Source organism: Sparus aurata, chromosome 16 (assembly GCF_900880675.1).
Source record: "Sparus aurata chromosome 16, fSpaAur1.1, whole genome shotgun sequence".
In the NCBI taxonomy this organism is placed as follows: domain Eukaryota; kingdom Metazoa; phylum Chordata; class Actinopteri; order Spariformes; family Sparidae; genus Sparus; species Sparus aurata.
In genome coordinates, this window is record NC_044202.1 from 9,537,970 (window position 1) to 9,557,847 (window position 19,878).

At 42.6% G+C, this 19,878-nt stretch overlaps 2 protein-coding genes across 2 annotated transcripts; both read left to right on the forward strand.

Moving 5' to 3' along the window:
• Positions 1–1,118: 1,118 nt before the first annotated feature.
• On the forward strand, positions 1,119–8,960 carry hadhab (hydroxyacyl-CoA dehydrogenase trifunctional multienzyme complex subunit alpha b). The gene is made up of 20 exons (XM_030443892.1): positions 1,119–1,266; positions 2,028–2,069; positions 2,186–2,256; positions 2,350–2,483; positions 2,617–2,755; positions 2,863–2,982; positions 3,362–3,464; positions 3,652–3,774; positions 3,867–3,985; positions 4,165–4,221; positions 4,318–4,427; positions 4,696–4,830; positions 5,004–5,175; positions 5,327–5,413; positions 5,497–5,637; positions 6,380–6,448; positions 6,543–6,738; positions 6,852–6,966; positions 7,076–7,221; positions 8,128–8,960. Exons 1-20 carry the CDS (start codon positions 1,200–1,202, stop codon positions 8,271–8,273), a joined length of 2,292 nt encoding a protein of 763 aa, XP_030299752.1. The 5' UTR covers positions 1,119–1,199; the 3' UTR covers positions 8,274–8,960.
• A 988-nt stretch (positions 8,961–9,948) lies between these two features.
• LOC115597704 (kinesin-like protein KIF3B) lies at positions 9,949–19,745 on the forward strand. Its single transcript, XM_030443897.1, has 8 exons — positions 9,949–11,707; positions 11,803–11,904; positions 12,055–12,177; positions 12,489–12,607; positions 13,998–14,111; positions 17,190–17,304; positions 17,487–17,665; positions 18,919–19,745. Exons 1-8 carry the CDS (start codon positions 10,301–10,303, stop codon positions 19,061–19,063), a joined length of 2,304 nt encoding a protein of 767 aa, XP_030299757.1. The 5' UTR covers positions 9,949–10,300; the 3' UTR covers positions 19,064–19,745.
• The last annotated feature ends 133 nt before the right edge of the window (positions 19,746–19,878 follow it).

Genomic DNA, 19,878 nt, shown 5'->3' on the forward strand with positions numbered 1-19,878 from the left:
GCTAGACATACTCTACAAGTGTGAAGTGAAACAAGCTGTTGCACATAAATGCCCCAAAGTGAGTGGTACCTTGTCGCAAAGGCTATTTTAAGATTAGTAATGTTGGATACTACGACCTTGATGGAACTGGATTTTCTGAAACCATCTGGCCATTTTTAAGGGGGAAACATTTCTTTGCCAGAACTCATCACAGCACATATACATCAAAATTGTGAGAAGGAAGATTGCAGCCATGTGCTAAAGTAAACTGCATGAAGTGACAATATATGTTAAATAGATGGTGGTTTACTCAACAGGATCAATTTGGATCTTGAAGTGAGAAGCCGCTTGCAGTTTCAATAACTAAAACAGGCGACGCACTTTATAAGAGCCAAACAGCATATTTACAATATTTCCCTTTCGCTTTATTGTGAAATGTAAAATTGATTGACATAAACAATGATTAACAGACAGATAAACACACCCAAGGCTAAACCAATAGGCAACAGTTAAATAAATATAATAGGAATCTGAAGTATAATAATTGTAATTGCTGATACATGTGTCCTCAGCTTTTTTATTTGTAATGAGATGGTGTCTATGTAATGTAGTGTTCAAACTTGCATTTGTCTGTTGTGTATTAATATTCTTCATGATAGATAGAAGGGGTGATTGTCATATATAATACATTCAAATTAAACAACACACATTTATCAACATTTTGTAGCTTATGGCTATGGAAACTTCTCAGTGCAAACAGCAAGTTCAAGTCTCACATTGATTTCTGCCTCCGCCTTGTGGCATCATGCTGCTATTGCTTTCATTTAGTCTGATAATTATATTTTGAACTGTAGGTTTCCTAAATGTACACATTTGTAATGACTAAAGAATCTCATATCAATCTAAATATATTCTGAATAACACGTGAATTAAAAACTAGAGGATTTCCAGTCGTCCCCGTTCATATCTTTAGTTCTTGTCATGCTGAGGAAGTGGACACGTCTCGAGGCGTTTTGTAGTCCTTGAACGACCCATGAGCTACGAGTTCCGCAGTGTCAGCCAATGATATGCGGCGGTTTGCAACGACAGCCAATCATCTTCTGATCCGCGTTTTCAGGAAGTTGCACAAACGTGACAGCCACTTTTGCTTCTCAAATACCAATGACAGCAAGCTAACTAGCTTCAGTTCACAGCACTACTGACTGACCTACGCTCCCAAGATGGCTGGTGTTCGAGCCCTTGGTGTTCTGTCCAGAGTGACATTAAGGAGATACGCTCTCTATTCAGGTAGAAACGACTTGCGTTCACTATTTGAAAAATAAAGAAAACCAGCGAATTATATTTGAAATACGGGATTTTCCAGGTACCGCAGATGGGTAATTAGCTTGACAGACTAGCAGTTAGCTCCGAAGATTATAACCTAATGCAGAAATGGGACTTTGTTTTTCAAACAACATGACTTTTTATATTTTCAGCGGACACCAAGCTAAATGACCGAATGGTCCCTGAAAGTGGAAAGTGTCAACTTTTTGTTTTAGTGAGGAAACTTTTGAGTGTAAACTTGCTATCTGTGCTAGCTAGCTAGCTGGTTGCTACGGAATCTGGCAAGTTTAATCACGAGGGCTCTTGTTCAGAATGAAAGTTTTGATCTCAGACTATGAGCTTCCACTTTGGACTATAATATGTCCCCGGTAAGACAGTTTGGACAGGTATTTGGGGGATTGTGCCATTGATTCGCCGTTGTGATGGCTGCGGTTGCCTCTTTCTGTCTGAATGGTAGGCGGAGAATGTAGGTGAGGGGTCACTTTCCACTGGATTGCACAGCATGGCCTAGACCGTCTGAGGTCATGGTAATATTATGTGAACACCTCATATAGACGTTATATATGCGTGTTGTGTGACGAGATTTGGTTTGGTTACAGTTTTTAGGCGCTTTATATCATGATTTTAATATGGGTTATATGTGATGCAGGTCTTATAACTTATATAATATGTTGTTGTTTATATGATTGTATTAATGCATTGCTTTCTGTCATTTTCTTCTACAGGCAGTACATATCGCACCTTCTCAGTAGCTCCAGCCATGCTAGGTAACTCCTAAATCACTTGGCATTTACTGCAAATAGTATATGTTTAAAAATAGATCAGCCTGTCCACTGACACAATTATTTTCCCTCTGCACAATATCTTCCTTCTCTACTTTTAGCACGAACCCATGTGAACTATGAAGTCAAGGGCGATGTTGCTGTTGTACGGATGAACGCCCCAAACTCCAAGGTGTGAAGCACAGTCATGATTAATGTAACAGTTTCCACTCCCGGGTCGACGTGGCTGTGATCTGAACTTTGTGATTGTCATTTCACCTCCCAGGTCAACACACTGTCAATCCAAATGCAAAATGAGATGACAGAAGTAATGAATGAGTTGTGGGCCAACAACGCTGTCCGAAGTGCCGTCCTCATCTCCTCTAAGCCGGGATGCTTCATTGCGGGAGCTGACATTAAGTAAGAAGTAATGTTTAGTGAAACAAAACACGCTATCGGCATGAAGATCTCTTATTATATTTGAATGTATTGCCAAAAAGGCCATGCTTTGGATTCCCTGTAATCTTTTTAATACGATCGACATCTGTTTCAGTATGATCCAGTCCTGTAAGGATGCGGAAGAGGTCACCAAACTTTCTCAGGAAGGGCAGAAGATGTTCGAGCAGATCGAAAAGTCTCCCAAGCCCGTTGTCGCTGCCATCAACGGCTCCTGCTTAGGAGGCGGCTTAGAGGTAAACAAACAGTGTTTCAGCAGCCGACTGTGTGTTTGAGAATTGTTGGAAACATTTGACTAGGATGATTATAATGTGTTATCTAATGGCTTCTCTTTGCATTTCAGTTTGCCATCGCCTGCCAGTACAGAATCGCAACAAAGAGCAAGAAAACAGTTCTTGGCACTCCTGAAGTAATGCTGGGTCTTCTGCCCGGAGCTGGTGGTACTCAGAGACTCCCCAAAATGGTTCGTGCTGCGAGTTGATTCCTTACATTTCGATTGATGTCACTTACTGTCAAAGCATGTGAAAGTGTTTTAATATTGGCTTGTTGGGACAAGACCTAAAATTGCTGGTCAGTCATGCAAAATAATCTGGTTAATGCTCATAATTGGATTAAGATGTTTACGTGCACTTTCGAGAAGAACCTGAAAAGCAACAAACAGATTTTTTCCCCCAGTCCATCATTTCTAGTTTTCAATACCACTGTCCTTAGAAAGGCAGGATTATGACTGATTACATAAAAACTTCTTTGTAATGCACTGTCAGGTGGTTTAAGGCACGCAAGAACACAACATGTTGATATTGATTAAATCAATCCACAAATGTTTTCTTTCATTATTTTAGATTGGTCTACCCGGTGCCTTTGACATGATGCTGACGGGAAGAAATATCAGAGCAGACAAAGCCAAGAAGATGGGGCTTGTCGACCAACTTGTAGACCCTCTAGGTAAGATATCTCGATGCATGTAATTAAAAAAAAAAAAAAAAAACATTAAAACTGCTTCAAGTGGGTATTAAGATTTGTGAATTGGTGATCTTTCAGCAGTGAGTATTTCATTGAGCATTAGTTCCTCTTTTAAAAAAAAAAAGTTAATCTTTGCATGCTTTTTCTGCTATTTCTGCGTGTATAATAGGACCTGGGCTGAAGAGTCCAGAGGAAAGAACGATAGACTACCTCGAGGAAGTTGCCATCGAATATGCCAAAGGGATTGTCGATAAGAAGATCAAACTCCACAAAGAGAAAGGCATGATGCAGAGTAAGTTGGGCTGCATTTATTGAACATTTGACTCTCTCATGTCAGTTGTTTGGTTCATCAACAACTAATATACTAATGTTCTCTTCCCAAAGAAATCCAGGACTACGTCATGAGCTTTGAGTTTGTACGGAATCAGATTTACAAAACTGTCCACGGTAAAGTTATGAAGCAGAGCAAGGGACTTTATCCAGCACCCCTGAAAATAATTGAGGTAAGTAAAAAGTCTCTACAACTAGTTTCTTTTGTAATCTGGCCATTCTTGGCTATTTGTTGTAAAAGTAGTCCAACCAGTGTGTAACTGATTAACAAGAGACCATTAGTCTATTTTGCCTTCTCTGGATTAATTATCTAAGAATATTTTTTAAGTTTTTGATCGTTTTCTTTCTTCAGTGTGTGAAGACTGGAGTAGAACAAGGCCCCACTGCTGGATACTTAGCCGAGTCTCAGGTACGGTGTGTTCGCCCACATCATCGAGAAATGTAACATTCAATTACAGTTGCACTCCATGCATATGAACATCACAGATTTTCTTGTCTGTCACAGAACTTTGGTCAGCTGGCAAAAACATCAGAATCCGGTGCCCTGATTGGTCTCTATCATGGTCAAGTTGCGTGCAAGAAGAACCGCTTTGGAACTCCTGAAAAAGAAGTGAAGTAAGTGGAGATCACTGATGTGGCACCGCTGACACATGTTCAACTTGCATTTTCACTTTTCAGACCTTTGTGTTGGTCCTGGTTGAATAGTTGATCGGCACTAAAGACAAAGTCAGGCCTAAAAACAAATGTTGACAGTTTTACAGCTACAAACAGGACATTATCTTTGCTTTGGTTAAAAGGAAATATAATTTCCATATCCTCTACTCTCAATCGGCTCTTTTGAGGGGGTAGAAACATTCTCTTGTCTTTGTTTGTGCGCCACCAGGACTCTTGCCATCTTGGGAGCGGGTCTGATGGGAGCAGGTATCGCCCAGGTGACTGTGGACAAAGGTGTGCACACGATCCTGAAGGATACCACTGTAGATGGACTGGCCAGGGGAGAACAGCAGGTTTACAAAGGGTAACTTTTCATAGCAGACATGTAAATGTTGAAAATGTTTTCAACAGCATTCAGTTCACAGCCAGACTGTGCATTTGGTAGGTAACGTTGCAGTCTTGTGACATAATAACCTTGAACTTCACAAATCAGATGAGAAATATGAGTTTAGTTTGTTTGTTTTTATTTTAAACAAGGCTCAACGACAAGACCAAAAAGAGGAACATCACCTCATTTCAGAGAGACTCCATACTGTCCAACTTGACCGGCCAGCTGGATTACAGTGGCTTGGAGAAGGCCGACATGGTTATTGAGGCTGTGTTTGAAGACATCAAAATCAAGCATGCAGTCCTGAAGGAGGTGGAGGCTGTAAGTGTGACTTTAAAGAATCTCAGTAGGCCTTTGTTTATATAGTATGTTGTATCAGTTCTTGGTATCTAAATTCATCAAATTAAATCCAGGTCAAAATGGTTGTGATTATTAGTTTAGTTGTGACTTGAGCCAAAACATTTGTCTGCAGGTGGTTTCCCCTCACTGCATATTTGCCAGCAACACGTCCGCTCTGCCCATCAAGGATATCGCTGCTGCCAGCAAGAGACCAGACAAGGTTTGTAGTTGCCTTGTAGTTTCAAAGTGCTCCGAAATAAGAATTAGAGTCGCTGAATATTTTTCTTTTTTGTCTGGATTCAGGTGATTGGAATGCACTACTTCTCTCCAGTGGACAAGATGCAGCTCCTTGAGATCATCACCACTGATCAGACCTCGAAGGACACAACAGCCTCTGCTGTGGCTGTCGGCCTGAAGCAGGGCAAAGTCATCATTGTTGTTGGGGTGAGCGTCATGTTTGTGTGTTATTCCCTGGTGTAGTTACTAATCGGCATGACCCACAATGAAGTTGTATGGTTGTTAAGTGATTCAGCAAAGATATTTATCACTGCAGCAGTTGGCGCAATTACCACAATCTATGATAGACGGATACGAAGACCTTAATAGTCAAACACTTGCACACAGCCAAACTGCTCTTACCTCTAAGTGTAAACATATAATTCAGGGGTCAATTACTGAGAAAGCAGTCCATCCATCCATTATCTTTATTCAGAATAAATTAATAACTAACTGAAACTACCATGAATTACCATGACCTAGATGACTGAGAACCCTTGTCAACAACTTGCTAAAGCGTACAGGAACGTGTTGTGTGCAATCGTCCACTTGTTTTCCATCTTCCTGTCACTCTCTCCATATCTCAATCACACGCACACAGACACACACATGTGCCCTCAAATACCCTTTCATACCCTCTCCTCTCCATGCTGGCTCGAGCGGTGCTGTGCATTCCAGCAGCATGCGCATCCACTGAGCGTGCTTTCAGCTCAGCTGGCCGTGTGCTGGGAGCGCATTGAAATAGGTTAAACCCTGAAACTGTGGACTCCATCATTTTCTAAATCCAAACATGAGGCTAAACCCACAGCAGGGTTGGCCAACAGTAAAGTTTCCAGATTCTGATGCTGACGCATGCCAATAATTAAAACGCTATTGCACCTCAGCAAAATATTCTACAAATTCTCAACAGGACGGACCTGGATTCTATACAACAAGGTGTCTGGCTCCCATGTTGGCTGAAGCTGTACGAGTGCTTCAGGTTAGTAGAAGGAAAGCTCAGCTTCAGCAAAGCATATTCATTATTCCAAGATTGCTGCTGTACATATTATGAATTAATCAATTTGCACTTGCAGGAAGGAGTTGATCCCAAGAAGTTGGATGCACTCACAACAGGCTTTGGGTTCCCTGTGGGTGCAGCCACGCTGGCTGATGAAGTTGGTATCGACGTCGCCGCCCATGTGGCCGAGGACCTCGGCAAAGCTTTCGGCTCCCGCTTTGGTGGTGGAAACGTGGAGGTTTTGAAGACCATGGTGGACCAGGGATTCAAGGGTATGTATGATGAAATGATGAATAAAGCCCAGTTTCAGCTAAATGAGGAACTCAAGTTCTTGTGTGCATGTTTCATTAAAACTGAATTAATCTTTCCTCTTTTAATTCTCAAGGCCGCAAATCAGGAAAGGGTTGTTACGTCTACCAGCCAGGACTCAAGGTCAAAGAGGTGAACCCAGAGATCGGAGATATCCTTGAAAAGTACAAGATGACACCAAATCCTGCCGTGTAAGTCGAAACTAGACAATTGCCAAAATAGCGATGCAGCAACATGTGTCACTCAACGATGCTGCTGTTTGAATACTGAAATACTCCGTCCTCATGACTCTTTTTACAGTTCATCAGACTCTGATGTGCAGTACAGGCTCATATCTCGATTCGTCAACGAGGCCGTGCTGTGTTTGCAAGAGGGCATTTTGAACAATCCTTTGGAAGGAGACATCGGGGCTGTGTTTGGCCTGGGATTCCCCCCCTGTCTCGGAGGTAACCAACCTTTAGTCACAATCATCAGTCAGAGGCTGAATCCTCTGTCAGTGAAATCATGGGGAATTCCTTTCGTTCTGTTTTTCATGTGAATTTGAAAGCCCAAGAATTGTAGTGACAAAGCATTTATGGATGAAATAATGACCTCAACCTGTCTGTTTAGTCTTATTTATAGTTCAGTAACACAGCTGAGGGGTGTTTCGGGAAAAGCCTGCTTTGAATGAGCAAAACAAAATTGAACCTGGATCATAAAGCTTTTATAAAGCCAAGTTAATACGATGAGATCTAAGTTAAAGATTTGAAACAGACAATTATTGATCACATAAATTCAAAGGGAATTAACGGACATTTGAATACAAAACTCAGATGTCTGTGGCCACTGAGGAACACATTTTAAATATGTAATATTTAGAATGAAATATAAAAGCAAAACTGAGCAGAATCACTGCAATAAACAAAGCCAGAGAGCCTTACACAAGAATCACTTTGAACTCCTGCTGAACACTTTGAACTTGTATCCTGTATCATATCAATTTTGGGTTCTTGTATCACAATGATCAAAATTAAACATTTAAGATCATACATGACATTTGGATGAGCATCCGACAGGACACCAGCCAGATTTTTTGGTCTTTAGTTTAGTAAAAAGATGGATTTGTAAGTAAGTAAAGTTGGCCCAGACCAGTTGGATTACGTCCCTTTGATTGTACAAGTGATACAAGTGTCTCCCTTTGTTTTGGGTTTGTTTATAATCCCTCCAGACGGCTCTCTGGTCTAGACCTCTGGGTGTCTTATTTTTAAATTTTACTTGGGTGGCATGTGAAGAAAACAAATGGTGAAACCTTTTCCATTTGTTGTGTATACTGATGAAAACATCGCCCTAACATAACATCTTGCTGTTTCCAGGACCTTTCCGCTTTGTGGACACCTTCGGCGCAGACAAGCTGGTGGAGAAGATGAGGCAGTTCGAAGCCGTCTACGGGAACCAGTTCACACCGTGCCAGCTCCTACTGGATCACGCAAAGGATTCTAGCAAGAAGTTTCACAAGTGACCGACCCACCGCGTGTGCCAGTAGCTTTTCATAGAACTCCAGCCTGCCGCTAGAATGTGCCTAACATTTATATCACGAGTGGGGGCAAACATACTGAAAATGCAGTCTGTTGACAGTTCATGAGGTGCACCTAGAAAAATCTAGCAACAGTCCTGCAATAAATCCTTTATGAAGGTTATGATGTTAAGTCTTTGTTAAAAACTGGTTCAGAGAGGTGTTTCTTAAACTTGAAATGTATTGCGTTATTATATACAGGGTATATAAAACAGGAGTCGAAAAGTCTCAATATAACAACCTTGAGGGAGGTACGATTTATTGCAGGTCTGTTCATTAGAATGCATTAGTTCTGGCTAGCTGTACCTAATAAACTGGCAACTTGAGGGTGTGATGTCAACACAAAAGGATGTTTTTCTTTGTACTTTAACATTATTGATTGACTTGATGTATAGTTTGAGGAGCAGAGGGTGGCTATATCTTCACACATTGCGGATGTAAAGATTCTGTAGAGGCAGAATAATTAAAATATTTTCCAGCTGGCAAGTTAGTCCTTCATAATGGATGAATGTCTACCACTATGAGTGTCTTTTCTCCTTTTTTGTACATTAAAAAAAACTGGGGAGGGGGGGGGCTGGTGTGAACAATGATGTAAATGTGACATCTGAATAAAATTTTGTTATTGAATCAAAACCTGCTTTCTTTTCTCTCTCACTCAAGATGCGTTGAAGTGCCGGTTGGAGGACACAGGTGTCATTTACACTGTCCCCACCACTTTTGTAATTTACTGATTTTGTACTTGTGATTTTTTAAAGGTGTGTTTTTTTTTAAATAACTTTTCACAGTCACGGAGGAATTTGGAGAGTAGCATGTGCCTGCAGTAGAGGAGGCTGTACTTTCAGGATCACATCGCTGTGGCTGTAGGCAGCAAAGAAAAAACATAGATTATAAAAGCACATTTGTGTTTGATTTGTGTTAGTCAGCTACATTAAATCAACAGTAGCCTTCTGTTTAGTGTAAATTCTTATTTCATGCCCAGTGTTTGAACATTTTGATTTAAGTTTAAATAATTGTATACACGTTAGGTCAGGGTGCAATATGCGAGAACTGTGGTTGTAAACAATCAAAAATTAATGATAAGAATGTGAAGAAATAACAGCTAGCTGCATGGCTAATTGAGCTAACTCACTGAGGGCAGCTCAAGATGGCAGCAGTCAGTGGTTGCCATAGTGATCTGCTGTTACCTGTTTGTTTAGAAGAGGAATTTTTATCATCACATTGCACCTTTGATTTAAATAAAATACTGGTATTCCTTAAATCAGGTGCTCTGTCTGTTTGTAAAAAAAGTAGTGTAGTTCACCTTTAAAAGCACAACTTGTTAAAATTGTTCCAAATGGCTTGCACCAAGAAATGTTATCCATAAGATTACATTTATTTCAATATACCATTATGCATTTTTCCCCCCTTGCTGTATATCTACCTTGACATGACATGGCCCCCCTCATTACATTGCACACATTTACACATGTGAAGACCAATTTAAAAAATCTTATGTCCCCACCACTTTTCAATATGGAGTGACGCCCTTTGCTGGAGGCTAATTTGTCATGATCATAATATTTGGACCACGGCTGTGTACCAGGAGAACGTTTGCTCCAATCCAGTGCGCCGCGCAGGTCACATGTCTCATCTCCATTGTCCGCAGAGCAGGGTGTGTTCCGCGGGGAGGCTGTGTGGGCTGGGCCGGGCAGGGTGGCAGGGTGTTTTTCCTCCAGCAGCATCCTCTTTACATCTTGTGACATCGCCTTCCTTTTTCTGGAAAGATGCTCGGGGCGGAGGAGACGCTGCGTTCACGGGGGATGATGCGAACGGCGCACATGAGGTGTGTCTGACCGCTTTCTCTTTTCTCCTTGCACCGGATGAAACAGACGCTGCCGCACCTGTACGGAGAAGAAGGGTGGAAAACTGCGGAACCCGCCCGAGAAAAATGGCTTTTAATTTTTATAACGTGCTGCTTCTGATCTCGCAAGAAGATGTCTAAAATCAAACACTGCGAGGCTGTGAGGGTGGTGGTCCGCTGCCGGCCCTTCAGCAGGAGAGAGGAGACGGGGGAGTGTGAAAACATTCTGCAGATTGATGACAAACTGGGGCAGATCACCATCAGGAACCCCAAGGCACCACCTGATGATCCGATGAAAGTGTTCACGTTTGATTCTGTGTACGGCTGGGATTCAAGGCAGAGCGACATTTACGACGATGCAGTCAGACCTCTGGTGGTGTCTGTGCTCCAGGGCTTCAACGGGACCATATTCGCCTACGGCCAGACCGGGACGGGTAAAACGCACACCATGCAAGGGGTCTCAAACGACCCGGACATGAGAGGGGTCATACCCAACTCGTTCCAGCACATTTTCACACAAATATCCAGAACTCAGAACCAGAAGTACCTGGTGAGGTCGTCGTACCTTGAGATCTACCAGGAGGAGATCAGAGATCTGCTGTGCAAAGACAACAACAGGAAACTGGAGCTCAAGGAGAACCCTGACTGTGGTATTTACGTGAAAGACCTGTCTTCGGTGGTCACAAAGAACGCCACTGAGATCGAACACGTGATGAACATCGGCAACCAGTCCAGGTCTGTGGGGTTCACCAACATGAACGAACGCAGCTCTCGCTCTCATGCCATCTTTGTCATCACAGTGGAGTGCAGCGAAGTGGGGCCAGATGGCGAGGACCACATCCGGGTCGGGAAGCTCAACATGGTCGACCTGGCTGGCAGCGAGCGCCAGAGCAAGACAGGTGCGAAAGGCAAGCGGCTGAAGGAGGCTGCCAAGATCAACCTGTCCCTCTCGGCGCTGGGGAATGTCATCTCAGCTCTGGTGGATGGGAAAAGCACCCACGTCCCGTACAGGGACTCCAAACTCACCCGCCTGCTCCAGGACTCTCTGGGTGGCAACGCCAAGACAGTCATGATAGCAACGGTGGGGCCGTCGCACAAGCACTTTGACGAATCCCTGGCCACGCTGAGGTACGCCAGCAGGGCCAAGAACATCAAGAACAAGCCTCGGATTAACGAGGACCCCAAAGATGCCCTGCTGAGGGAGTTCCAGGAGGAGATCGCACGCTTGAAGGCGCAGCTAGATGAGCGAGGGATGCTCGCAAAGGAGAGGAGGAGGAGAAGGAACAGCAAAAGGCTGAGCAAAAGTATGGTCGGGATGGAGGAAGAGATGCTCAGAGAGAGGGACGCGGATGTGTGGAAGGCTCTCGAGGAGGAACAGGAGTTGAAACAGCACACGAAAGAAGGAAGCGACATCCCCAAGGTCCTGACCTGCCAGGGGAGCCATGGGAAGTTAAAGCACGTGAACGAAAACAGAAAAAGCCTGATCGAAGACATGCAGTGGGATCAGGACGCCCTGGAGAAGATCATCGAGAAGTACAAGGTACCCGTGAAGAGCGTGCGCCTTGTTATGATACTGTACATGAGACACAAAAGAAAATGTGCATGAATAATTAATCGTTTGTCTTTGTTTCGCAGGCCATGGAGAGCAAACTGTTGGTTGGAGGAAAGACGATAATTGATCACACCAATGAGCAGCAGAAGATGCTGGAGCTGAAGAGGCAAGAAATTGCGGAACAGGTGTGCATAAAAACACTCTTTCTAACATTACACGTTTTATTATTATTTTTCCATCCACAATAACAGAAGTTTGTGTCTGGGTTGTCTGAACTCACACGTGTTTTGACAATCACTTTTTCTATTACTCTTAATGTGTCGTCTGCTTTTCAGATAAGGCGAGAGAGGGAGATCCAGCAGCAGATGATGCTGCAGGATGAGGAGACTCTGGAAATGAGGGAGACGTTTTCCTCCCTGCAGCAGGAGGTGGAACTAAAGACAAAGAAGCTGAAGAGGGTAAGGTGACTCACGCGCTGACGTGTCCCGTTGTGCCGTTATTGCAAAAAGCACTTCATCATAATTTCATCATTCAATCTTGGAGTCAATAACCTTTTTCTTTAAGAGTGACATCACTCGGGGAGGCTTCTCTGGACAGAACACTTCCTGGTGTTTACCCATGATTCAGTTAGCCATTGCTGGTCACAGAGAAGATCTTTTCCTTTGTTCAAAATGGGCTAATTTTTTTTTCCTCGCTGTGTGTTCCATATAAACGTTTGTCCAGAACAGCTATGTGACTCCAGTTATTGATACGTTCCTGTTCTGTACAGCTGTATGCCAAACTCCAGCTGGTGAAGGCCGAGATGAGGGATGTGATTGCCGAACACGTCACAACCAGACAGGAGCTGGAACAGACACAGACTGAACTCACCAGAGAGCTCAAGTACAAGTGAGTTTGCATATGTGCACACACACGTCTCTGTTTGCAGTGTCATTTTTGTCTTGTTTTCTCATCATGACGTGTGGCTTTCTGATGGATTTCCATCATTTCCAGTATTATAAACGCACAAATTTGCATTTAAAAAAAAGAGCTTGGGAAATATTTTATCATGGCAAGGTTGCTAAATGTGACCAAATAATGACGGAAGGGTTACAGATTTCAAGCACAGAGCGTCTTGTGATGGGATCACACCAGCTGAAACTCTGTATCTGTGTGAAAGAAACACAAGAAATGAGAGAAGTTGGTTTTGACATACTGTATGTAGTGTACGTGTTTTGCTGCAGGATGCATTTTTATTGGTTAGGTTTATATAGCTCTTCTTGAAAGGAGGACATTTCACAATATGTACCATGGTCAACAAATATTTCTTTATTTGTGTTGTGTTAAGTCACATCCCAGAAAATATGGAGCCATAGGCAAATAAGCGCAAATTACTCTGAAAATACATATTTTTATTTCAAGTAAAATGATGCAGATTTCACTAATGTAAATAGTATCAATCATAAAATACATGTACAGTCATAGTCACACATTTGCAGATCCATTTTTACACGTTTTGTGAAGCAGGGTTGTAAATTGAGGCGTCAGTGGCCTGGTCCCTACTTACTACCCCTGCTTCTGGCAACCTCGCTCAGGCCACGCCCATCTTCGAATTCAGCGTTCATTTTGTTATCAAGCACTGACAAAACTAAAGTAAAGCCCTCAAAACACCCACTGTGGGACTGTTACTGTTGTAAAATGTTTACTACAGATCATTTTTTGTTCAGCCCTTAGCATCATATCACTAATCAAATGCAGTAAAAGCTTTATAATGTTATTTGCTGAAATTTAGTTGCCATTGGAGATTTTTTTTTTCTCTATTATGAAACGAGGCAAATCCTTCAAATCAAATTCTAAAACTTGCAAGGATACAGTGCACAGGGAGTTACGATTATGCTACTTCAACACACCTCACAAAGCCTTCGACCTGCTGTATATCTTAATATTGTTGTGATCAAGAGACAAATGAATGGTGTTTGCAAGCGTTATGTTCTTGATTAGATTTTTGCTGTTCGATCAGGATATCAGGGAGGATCAGTCAGGATATAAACTGTAACTAGGCACGGAAACAAAGGCTTATCGCTGCTTGGTGAGCAGTTTGTTTACGGGATCATTGGATGGCTTTTATTTTTGCATACCTGTACATTACAACAAAAGCGTTAATAGTGCAACACTTCCTGGCATAAAAAAGTTTGCTCATATAAATGGAAGGAAATATGTATTTTGCTCTGGAACAGTCGTGTATTGTCTTCCAGAGAGAAGTTAAACTGTACACACTTGTATGTATTTCACATTTCAGATATCTCTTGATTGAGAACTTTATACCTCCTGAGGAAAAGAACAAGATCATGAACCGGCTGCACTTTGACAGTGAGGAGGATCAATGGAGACTCCACCCGGTCCTTCCAGAGAGGTCAGTGGATTCATTTCCACGTTACTTACACATTTTTAATATAATTTAATTTGTTAATTTTTTAAAAATTTATTTTATATACTATTTTAATCCCAAATTGGGAAATTCGTAAGCTACGGTGAATGGTAAACAGTAGAGAAAGTACAATCCTCCAAGACAAATTGTCAGTCAGTCGCAGCCAGTAAACAAGTCATCCCACTGGGTGAATAGACCACAATGCAATGCTGCTATAAAGTACAGTATATTGTTAAGTAACTCCTTTTTTACACTCATTTTTGTTCTTTTGACCCCTGGATATTACACATGAATGCACCTGCACATTCAGCACTGTCTCTACAGGCTGCCAGTCCACATTCTGGGAAATGAAGGAAATCACTTTAGTATAAATAGATTAGGCGGGGTGAGACCACATTAGCACACCACTGTAGTCGCTCTCACCCACTGATCTCATTCAGCCAAAAAACCTGTCTCCCCTCTGGCAGACATCCCTTTACTGGCACCACATGTCAGTAACTTAGATGTGTTCAGCCTCAGAAGTTTGAAACAAAGTTAGCTGGCTAGCTATTCTGAGGAAGCTAAGCTTAGAAAACACAATTTAGCCATGGCACAATTGAGAGAGAGACACAGAAAAGAGACATGGCTGCCACCAATGCAACTGAGCATCTTGGGTTTGCCCTAACTAGGCAGGTTTAATAAGAAAACAGTAAATGGGACATGGAGACATAATGTATATTGAACAGAAAGAAACTTCTTCTCAGTTTCTCTCTCACAAGTCACAAATAACTCCCGCCTCAAGGCTCAGAGGAGAAACACCACTTTTTAGTGTTTTTTTTTTTTTTTCAACAATATCTTTATTGGATTTTTTACATAACAACCCTAGAGCTGAATGAAGGGACAATGTACAACAATATATCAAAAAAGTACCATGTCAGCCCATCCCACCCTCCCTCCCTCCCACTCAACCCACCCCTACAGGTCCGACCATACATTCCTACCGAGTGTGTGTACCAAGTCAAATTAGTAAGAATAAATACAAGCCTTCAGTATATAAGGATGGAGCGTGAGATTGACAGACGGATCGGTGCAGCGGCCGCAGTAATGCGGTCTTTGTATCGGTCCGTCGTGGTGAAGAGAGAGCTGAGCCGAAAGGCGAAGCTCTCGATTTACCAGTCAATCTACGTTCCGACCCTCACCTATGGCCATGAACTTTGGGTCATGACCGAAAGAATAAGATCCCGGATACAAGCGGCCGAAATGAGTTTCCTCCGCAGGGTGGCAGGGCGCTCCCTTAGAGATAGGGTGAAGAGCTCTGTCACCCGGGAGGAGCTCAGAGTAGAGCCGCTGCTCCTCCACATCGAGAGGAGCCAGCTGAGGTGGCTCGGGCATCTGTTTCGGATGCCCCCGGGACGCCTCCCTCGGGAGGTGTTCCTGGCATGTCCCTCCGGGAGGAGACCCCGAGGAAGACCCAGGACACGCTGGTGTGACTATGTCGCCCAGCTGGCCTGGGAACGCCTTGGGGTCCTCCCGGAAGAGCTGGAGGCGGTATCCGGGGAGAGGGAGGTCTGGGTGTCCCTGCTCAGGCAGCTGCCCCCGCGACCCGGCACCGGATAAGCGGATGAAAATGGATGGATGGATGGATGGATAAATACAAGCCTTCAGTATATCATAGAACAGACAAACAAAAACAAAAATCACCTAGAACAAACTGTTGCAGAGAGGGAATAAATAGCAGGGAGAGGTAGAAAAGGAAATTCAAACAAAAAATAAAGCTAGAAACAGCACCAAATGTTGAATAAGCATGTTTAACAATCACATCACATTGTTTAAATATGAAAGAATTACTGTATTGTGGACTCCGTGTCCACATATGTTGGAAAACCACCCCAAATCTTATGAAACTCGAGGTTTACCCTTCAAATTATACATAATCTTTTCACTTGGTATGCATGATGCTAGTTCATTCGTCCATCTAGCAAATGTAGGTGGTGATACATCTTTCCAATGCATAGCTATACATGGGTTCTTCTGTAATAAGGGCAATTCTTATGAATTTGAGTTGGTTTTTATGAACTTTCATCATGGATGTGTCACCCAGGAGGGAATGGCTGGTCCTGTAATATCATTAAGCACTTTAAGTATAGACACCCAATATGAATTAAGACAAGGGCAAGTCCAAAACATATTTACCAATGTTCCTATTCCCGATTTGCATCTTGGGCAAAACTGGGAGTACTAAGACTTTATTTTATGTAATCTGTCAGGGGTATAGTATGTTCTATGAATAAGATTGTATTGTGTAATTTTATGTCTAGAGTTAAAAGAAAAGGACTGACTACTAGTACACAATGATTCCCAATCCCCTTCTTTAAAATTACACTCCAAGTCCTCCTCCCATTTACATTTCACCCTTAGCTTTTCCCAATCTATGATCTGAGAAATTCCTGAGTACAAGTAGGATATAAACCCCCTCACTCCCTGTTTATTACGCACAAGTTTATCCAGAGGCTGCTCTTTTAATGGTTGAAGACGGCCACCTTGTTCGGAGGTAACAAAGTGCCTAACCTGGAGGTATTTGAAAAAAATGGATGTGGGGTAGTCCATACTGATATGAGAGCTCTTCAAAAGTCTGAAGGGTTCCATCTTTAAGCAAATTCCCAAAAGTTGTAATACCTTTTGTAACCCATAGAGCAGGGGTGCTTTTTGAATAAAGATGTTACAGTGGTACAGAGCTCAGTAGTCAATGATTGTCAGCCCAACCCTAAACCTGACATGCTAGTGATTTATGCATTCTACCTTTCCTGGAAAGGTTTGAATTGCCTTAAATGCTCAGAAAGGTTCAAAATTAGGTGCCAGAACAGAACCTGTGCCATCTTGGTGGAAAATGGGTACATGACAGTTGTAAAGCTGAGAAGAAGATGGCACGGGGGAGATAACGGGAGATTATTTGTCTGGTGGGATCCGATCAGGTGACCCATATGGGGGTTGTGAGGTCCCAGAAACTAGAGTCTTAACCGCTAAACCAAGTCTAAGTGTATTAAACTGAATCCAAATCCTTCTTTTCCCATGTCTTTATCCCAGTGCACCGACTCAGGTCAAGAGGAGGCCTCTCTCTGCTGTAGGATACAAGAGGCCAATCAGCCAATATGCACAGATGGCTGCGGCCACAGCAGCTGGGGCCCCATGTAGATACCAGGTCAGTGGTCGGATGAAATTAGCTGAATGGATTATGTATCTGAAACAGGTGGAAGAGCAACAAAGACATAGCAGATGATCTCTTTAAGAGGCAGGAAGATTTCTAAGATTTCTGTACCAAAGTACATTTGCATAATTATGTAATCGTGCTATTATAACTACAACTTGTATCTGTCCTCACAGGCTGAGAATGTAATGCTGTTGGAGTTAGACATGTCTCCACCAACCATGTTCACCTTGAACCTTAATGGCTCTCACATGGAGAGAGCCTTTTCTCCCAGACTGATGAGGGACCTTCTGGTAAATGTTCCCATTAGAGAGCGAGCCGGTGCATCGTCACGGGTCAGGAAGTCCAAATCCTGGTGAGAGAACGGCCGAGGAAGGCAGACGTCTTACACACTTACAGATGCCGAGCGTTCAGGGTTTTTTTGGTTGCATTATTTCAGGATTAGACTGATCCTGGTCGGAGAAAAGCTATGTGATGAAATGTCATGAACTGTGATAGAATTTGTTATCTTGTTATCTATGTCGGATCAGTCTTCATTTCTTAAATACAGTTATAAGCATGTATCGGTGCTGCCTGATAACTTCACAGTGGGCTATATTACAATGAAGAAAGTGAGTTTTAAATCACAATTTAAAAAGGTGCAATATGTACAAATTTTAGTTTTAAATATTCAAAAATTAACTAAAATTCTCAACAGAATGTGGAGAATGTATTGTGTCGCAGAGATATCTGCTGACGTTACGTTGACGGCAGCTGCAGTTAAGCTTGATTCATACTTCTATGTTGCATCTTTGGCGTGGGTATGGCGTAGCCGTAGCCTGACATGCACCTCCACAGAAATGTAACTGCACATTGCAGTGATGCACACCGCAACAACTGTGATTTGTCCGCTTGGTAGCGTCTTTACCATTGTCTTCTTATGTTAATACAGGGGATTCTGTATTTTCCGCAGTAAGCACACACCTCTCTGTCTGCTGCTTCTTTTGTGGATATACCCATACATCACAGCTTTTCACTGCCTATGTGCTAGAGAGGGCGGACAGGCAGACTGCTTCTCCGCTATGCAGTGTGGTGGCAAACGGCACCTTGCCGAAAAGCCAAGTAATTGTAGTGCTGTGTCCAAGCTCGGTGTGCATGAACAGGAGGCCCTCCCTGCAGACAGTCGGCCTGTCCATTCTACCTTACCCAGAGAAAGAGCTGTTAGCCAAAGAGGTCTGTGTGTTTACCAGGCGAATAATGTGTCTCCGCCCCCCGCAACGCAGACACACAACGGCACATGTATAAAAGCACACATCGGCGTAAATCAGCTCTTCGAGGTTACTGACAATTTTTAGGAAAATGAATCAAGAGGTAGCCAATTCTTACATAAAGTACCTTTAAATTAGATGTGTTTTGGTATGTTTTACCCCTCATATTTTTGTATTTTTCTGACCAATGTCCTCTAAAGCACCACATTTTACATGCAAATCCACTTGTACAGTATAGACTTTAAAATGCCACAAGTCTCAGCACTTGATGAAATACTGTACTTACGTTTTACAGACTGGAAAACTCAAACATATTGGATCCTAAATAGTAAATTACTTGCTTTTTTATCATCCTCTACAGGTATCAAGCGCCACAAGCGGCATCCGTCACATCATCCTCATCATCCACCACCCTGGCATCTCAGAGTTTCTCTCCCTCTCACAGACAAAGACCATCCTCCGCCTCCTATCTTCCGCCGGGCGATCCAGTCGAGACAAGCCCCTGATTGATGTTTATCAACGCAACTAAACACAGGGCTAGCCTTAGTTCAAGGTGGCACAAAGGAAAACGTGGGGTGGGGGGGAAATCTTATGCCTTGATTTAAAATTTACTTCGCACCTTTTTGTTTTGGGATAGAATCACTTTAGTACGCATGTATTCAGCTTTAAACGGAAAGACAAATGTCTTTTTTTTTTTTTTTTGCCTACTGTTGACTGAAAACCTTGTAGTTTCTTGTGGCTTACGTCAGTCTCAATGAATAGCACAGCCAAAAACATAATCTTCTCAAAACCAGGTTTGACATACAGTGAATCGTTTGGAGTTTAATGGAATTTTTTTGAAACATCAACACTCATCACCTATTTTTTAAAAGATTAAAGCCTGTATATATGTATCTGGGTTTTTTTGCCAAAACAGTGGTGGGGTGACGGGCGGGGGGGAAATATGAGGGGCCACCAACTACTTGGGGTGGGGGTCCAAGCTGTATGCTTGATGAGTCCTTGCTTCAATTTCTAGCTGATGTAATTGTGAGCCAAAAAAAGAAAAAAAAAAAAAAAAAAGAAAAAGAAAAATGTGAAGAAAGCTTGCAATGGTCCGACTCTTGATTAGCTGCCTTATTTTTTCATAGTCGTGAAATCGTGCAAAAAGTCCATTTGCTTACACATGAAAATAAAACAGACTGAAATGATCTTGAACTGCCTCCTGTGTTTATCCCGAGAGCTGCGGTCGTGTAGCGGTCTCCCTCCTGTGATCCCTGCTCATAATTGCAGCTGACAGCTTTTTATAAATATATGTGGAGGGGGGGAAAAAAACTTGGGGAGA

Bases quoted from the DNA above. Each gene is read 5' to 3' on its own strand.
- LOC115597704 (XM_030443897.1), top strand. From the start codon at position 10,301: ATGTCTAAAATCAAACACTGCGAGGCTGTGAGGGTGGTGGTCCGCTGC. The intron at 12,608-13,997 runs GTGAGTTTGCAT...TTCACATTTCAG, and splicing joins ACCAGAGAGCTCAAGTACAA to ATATCTCTTGATTGAGAACT. The intron at 17,666-18,918 runs GTGAGAGAACGG...CATCCTCTACAG, and splicing joins GTCAGGAAGTCCAAATCCTG to GTATCAAGCGCCACAAGCGG.
- hadhab (XM_030443892.1), top strand. From the start codon at position 1,200: ATGGCTGGTGTTCGAGCCCTTGGTGTTCTGTCCAGAGTGACATTAAGG. The intron at 4,428-4,695 runs GTAAGTGGAGAT...GTGCGCCACCAG, and splicing joins ACTCCTGAAAAAGAAGTGAA to GACTCTTGCCATCTTGGGAG. The intron at 7,222-8,127 runs GTAACCAACCTT...TGCTGTTTCCAG, and splicing joins ATTCCCCCCCTGTCTCGGAG to GACCTTTCCGCTTTGTGGAC.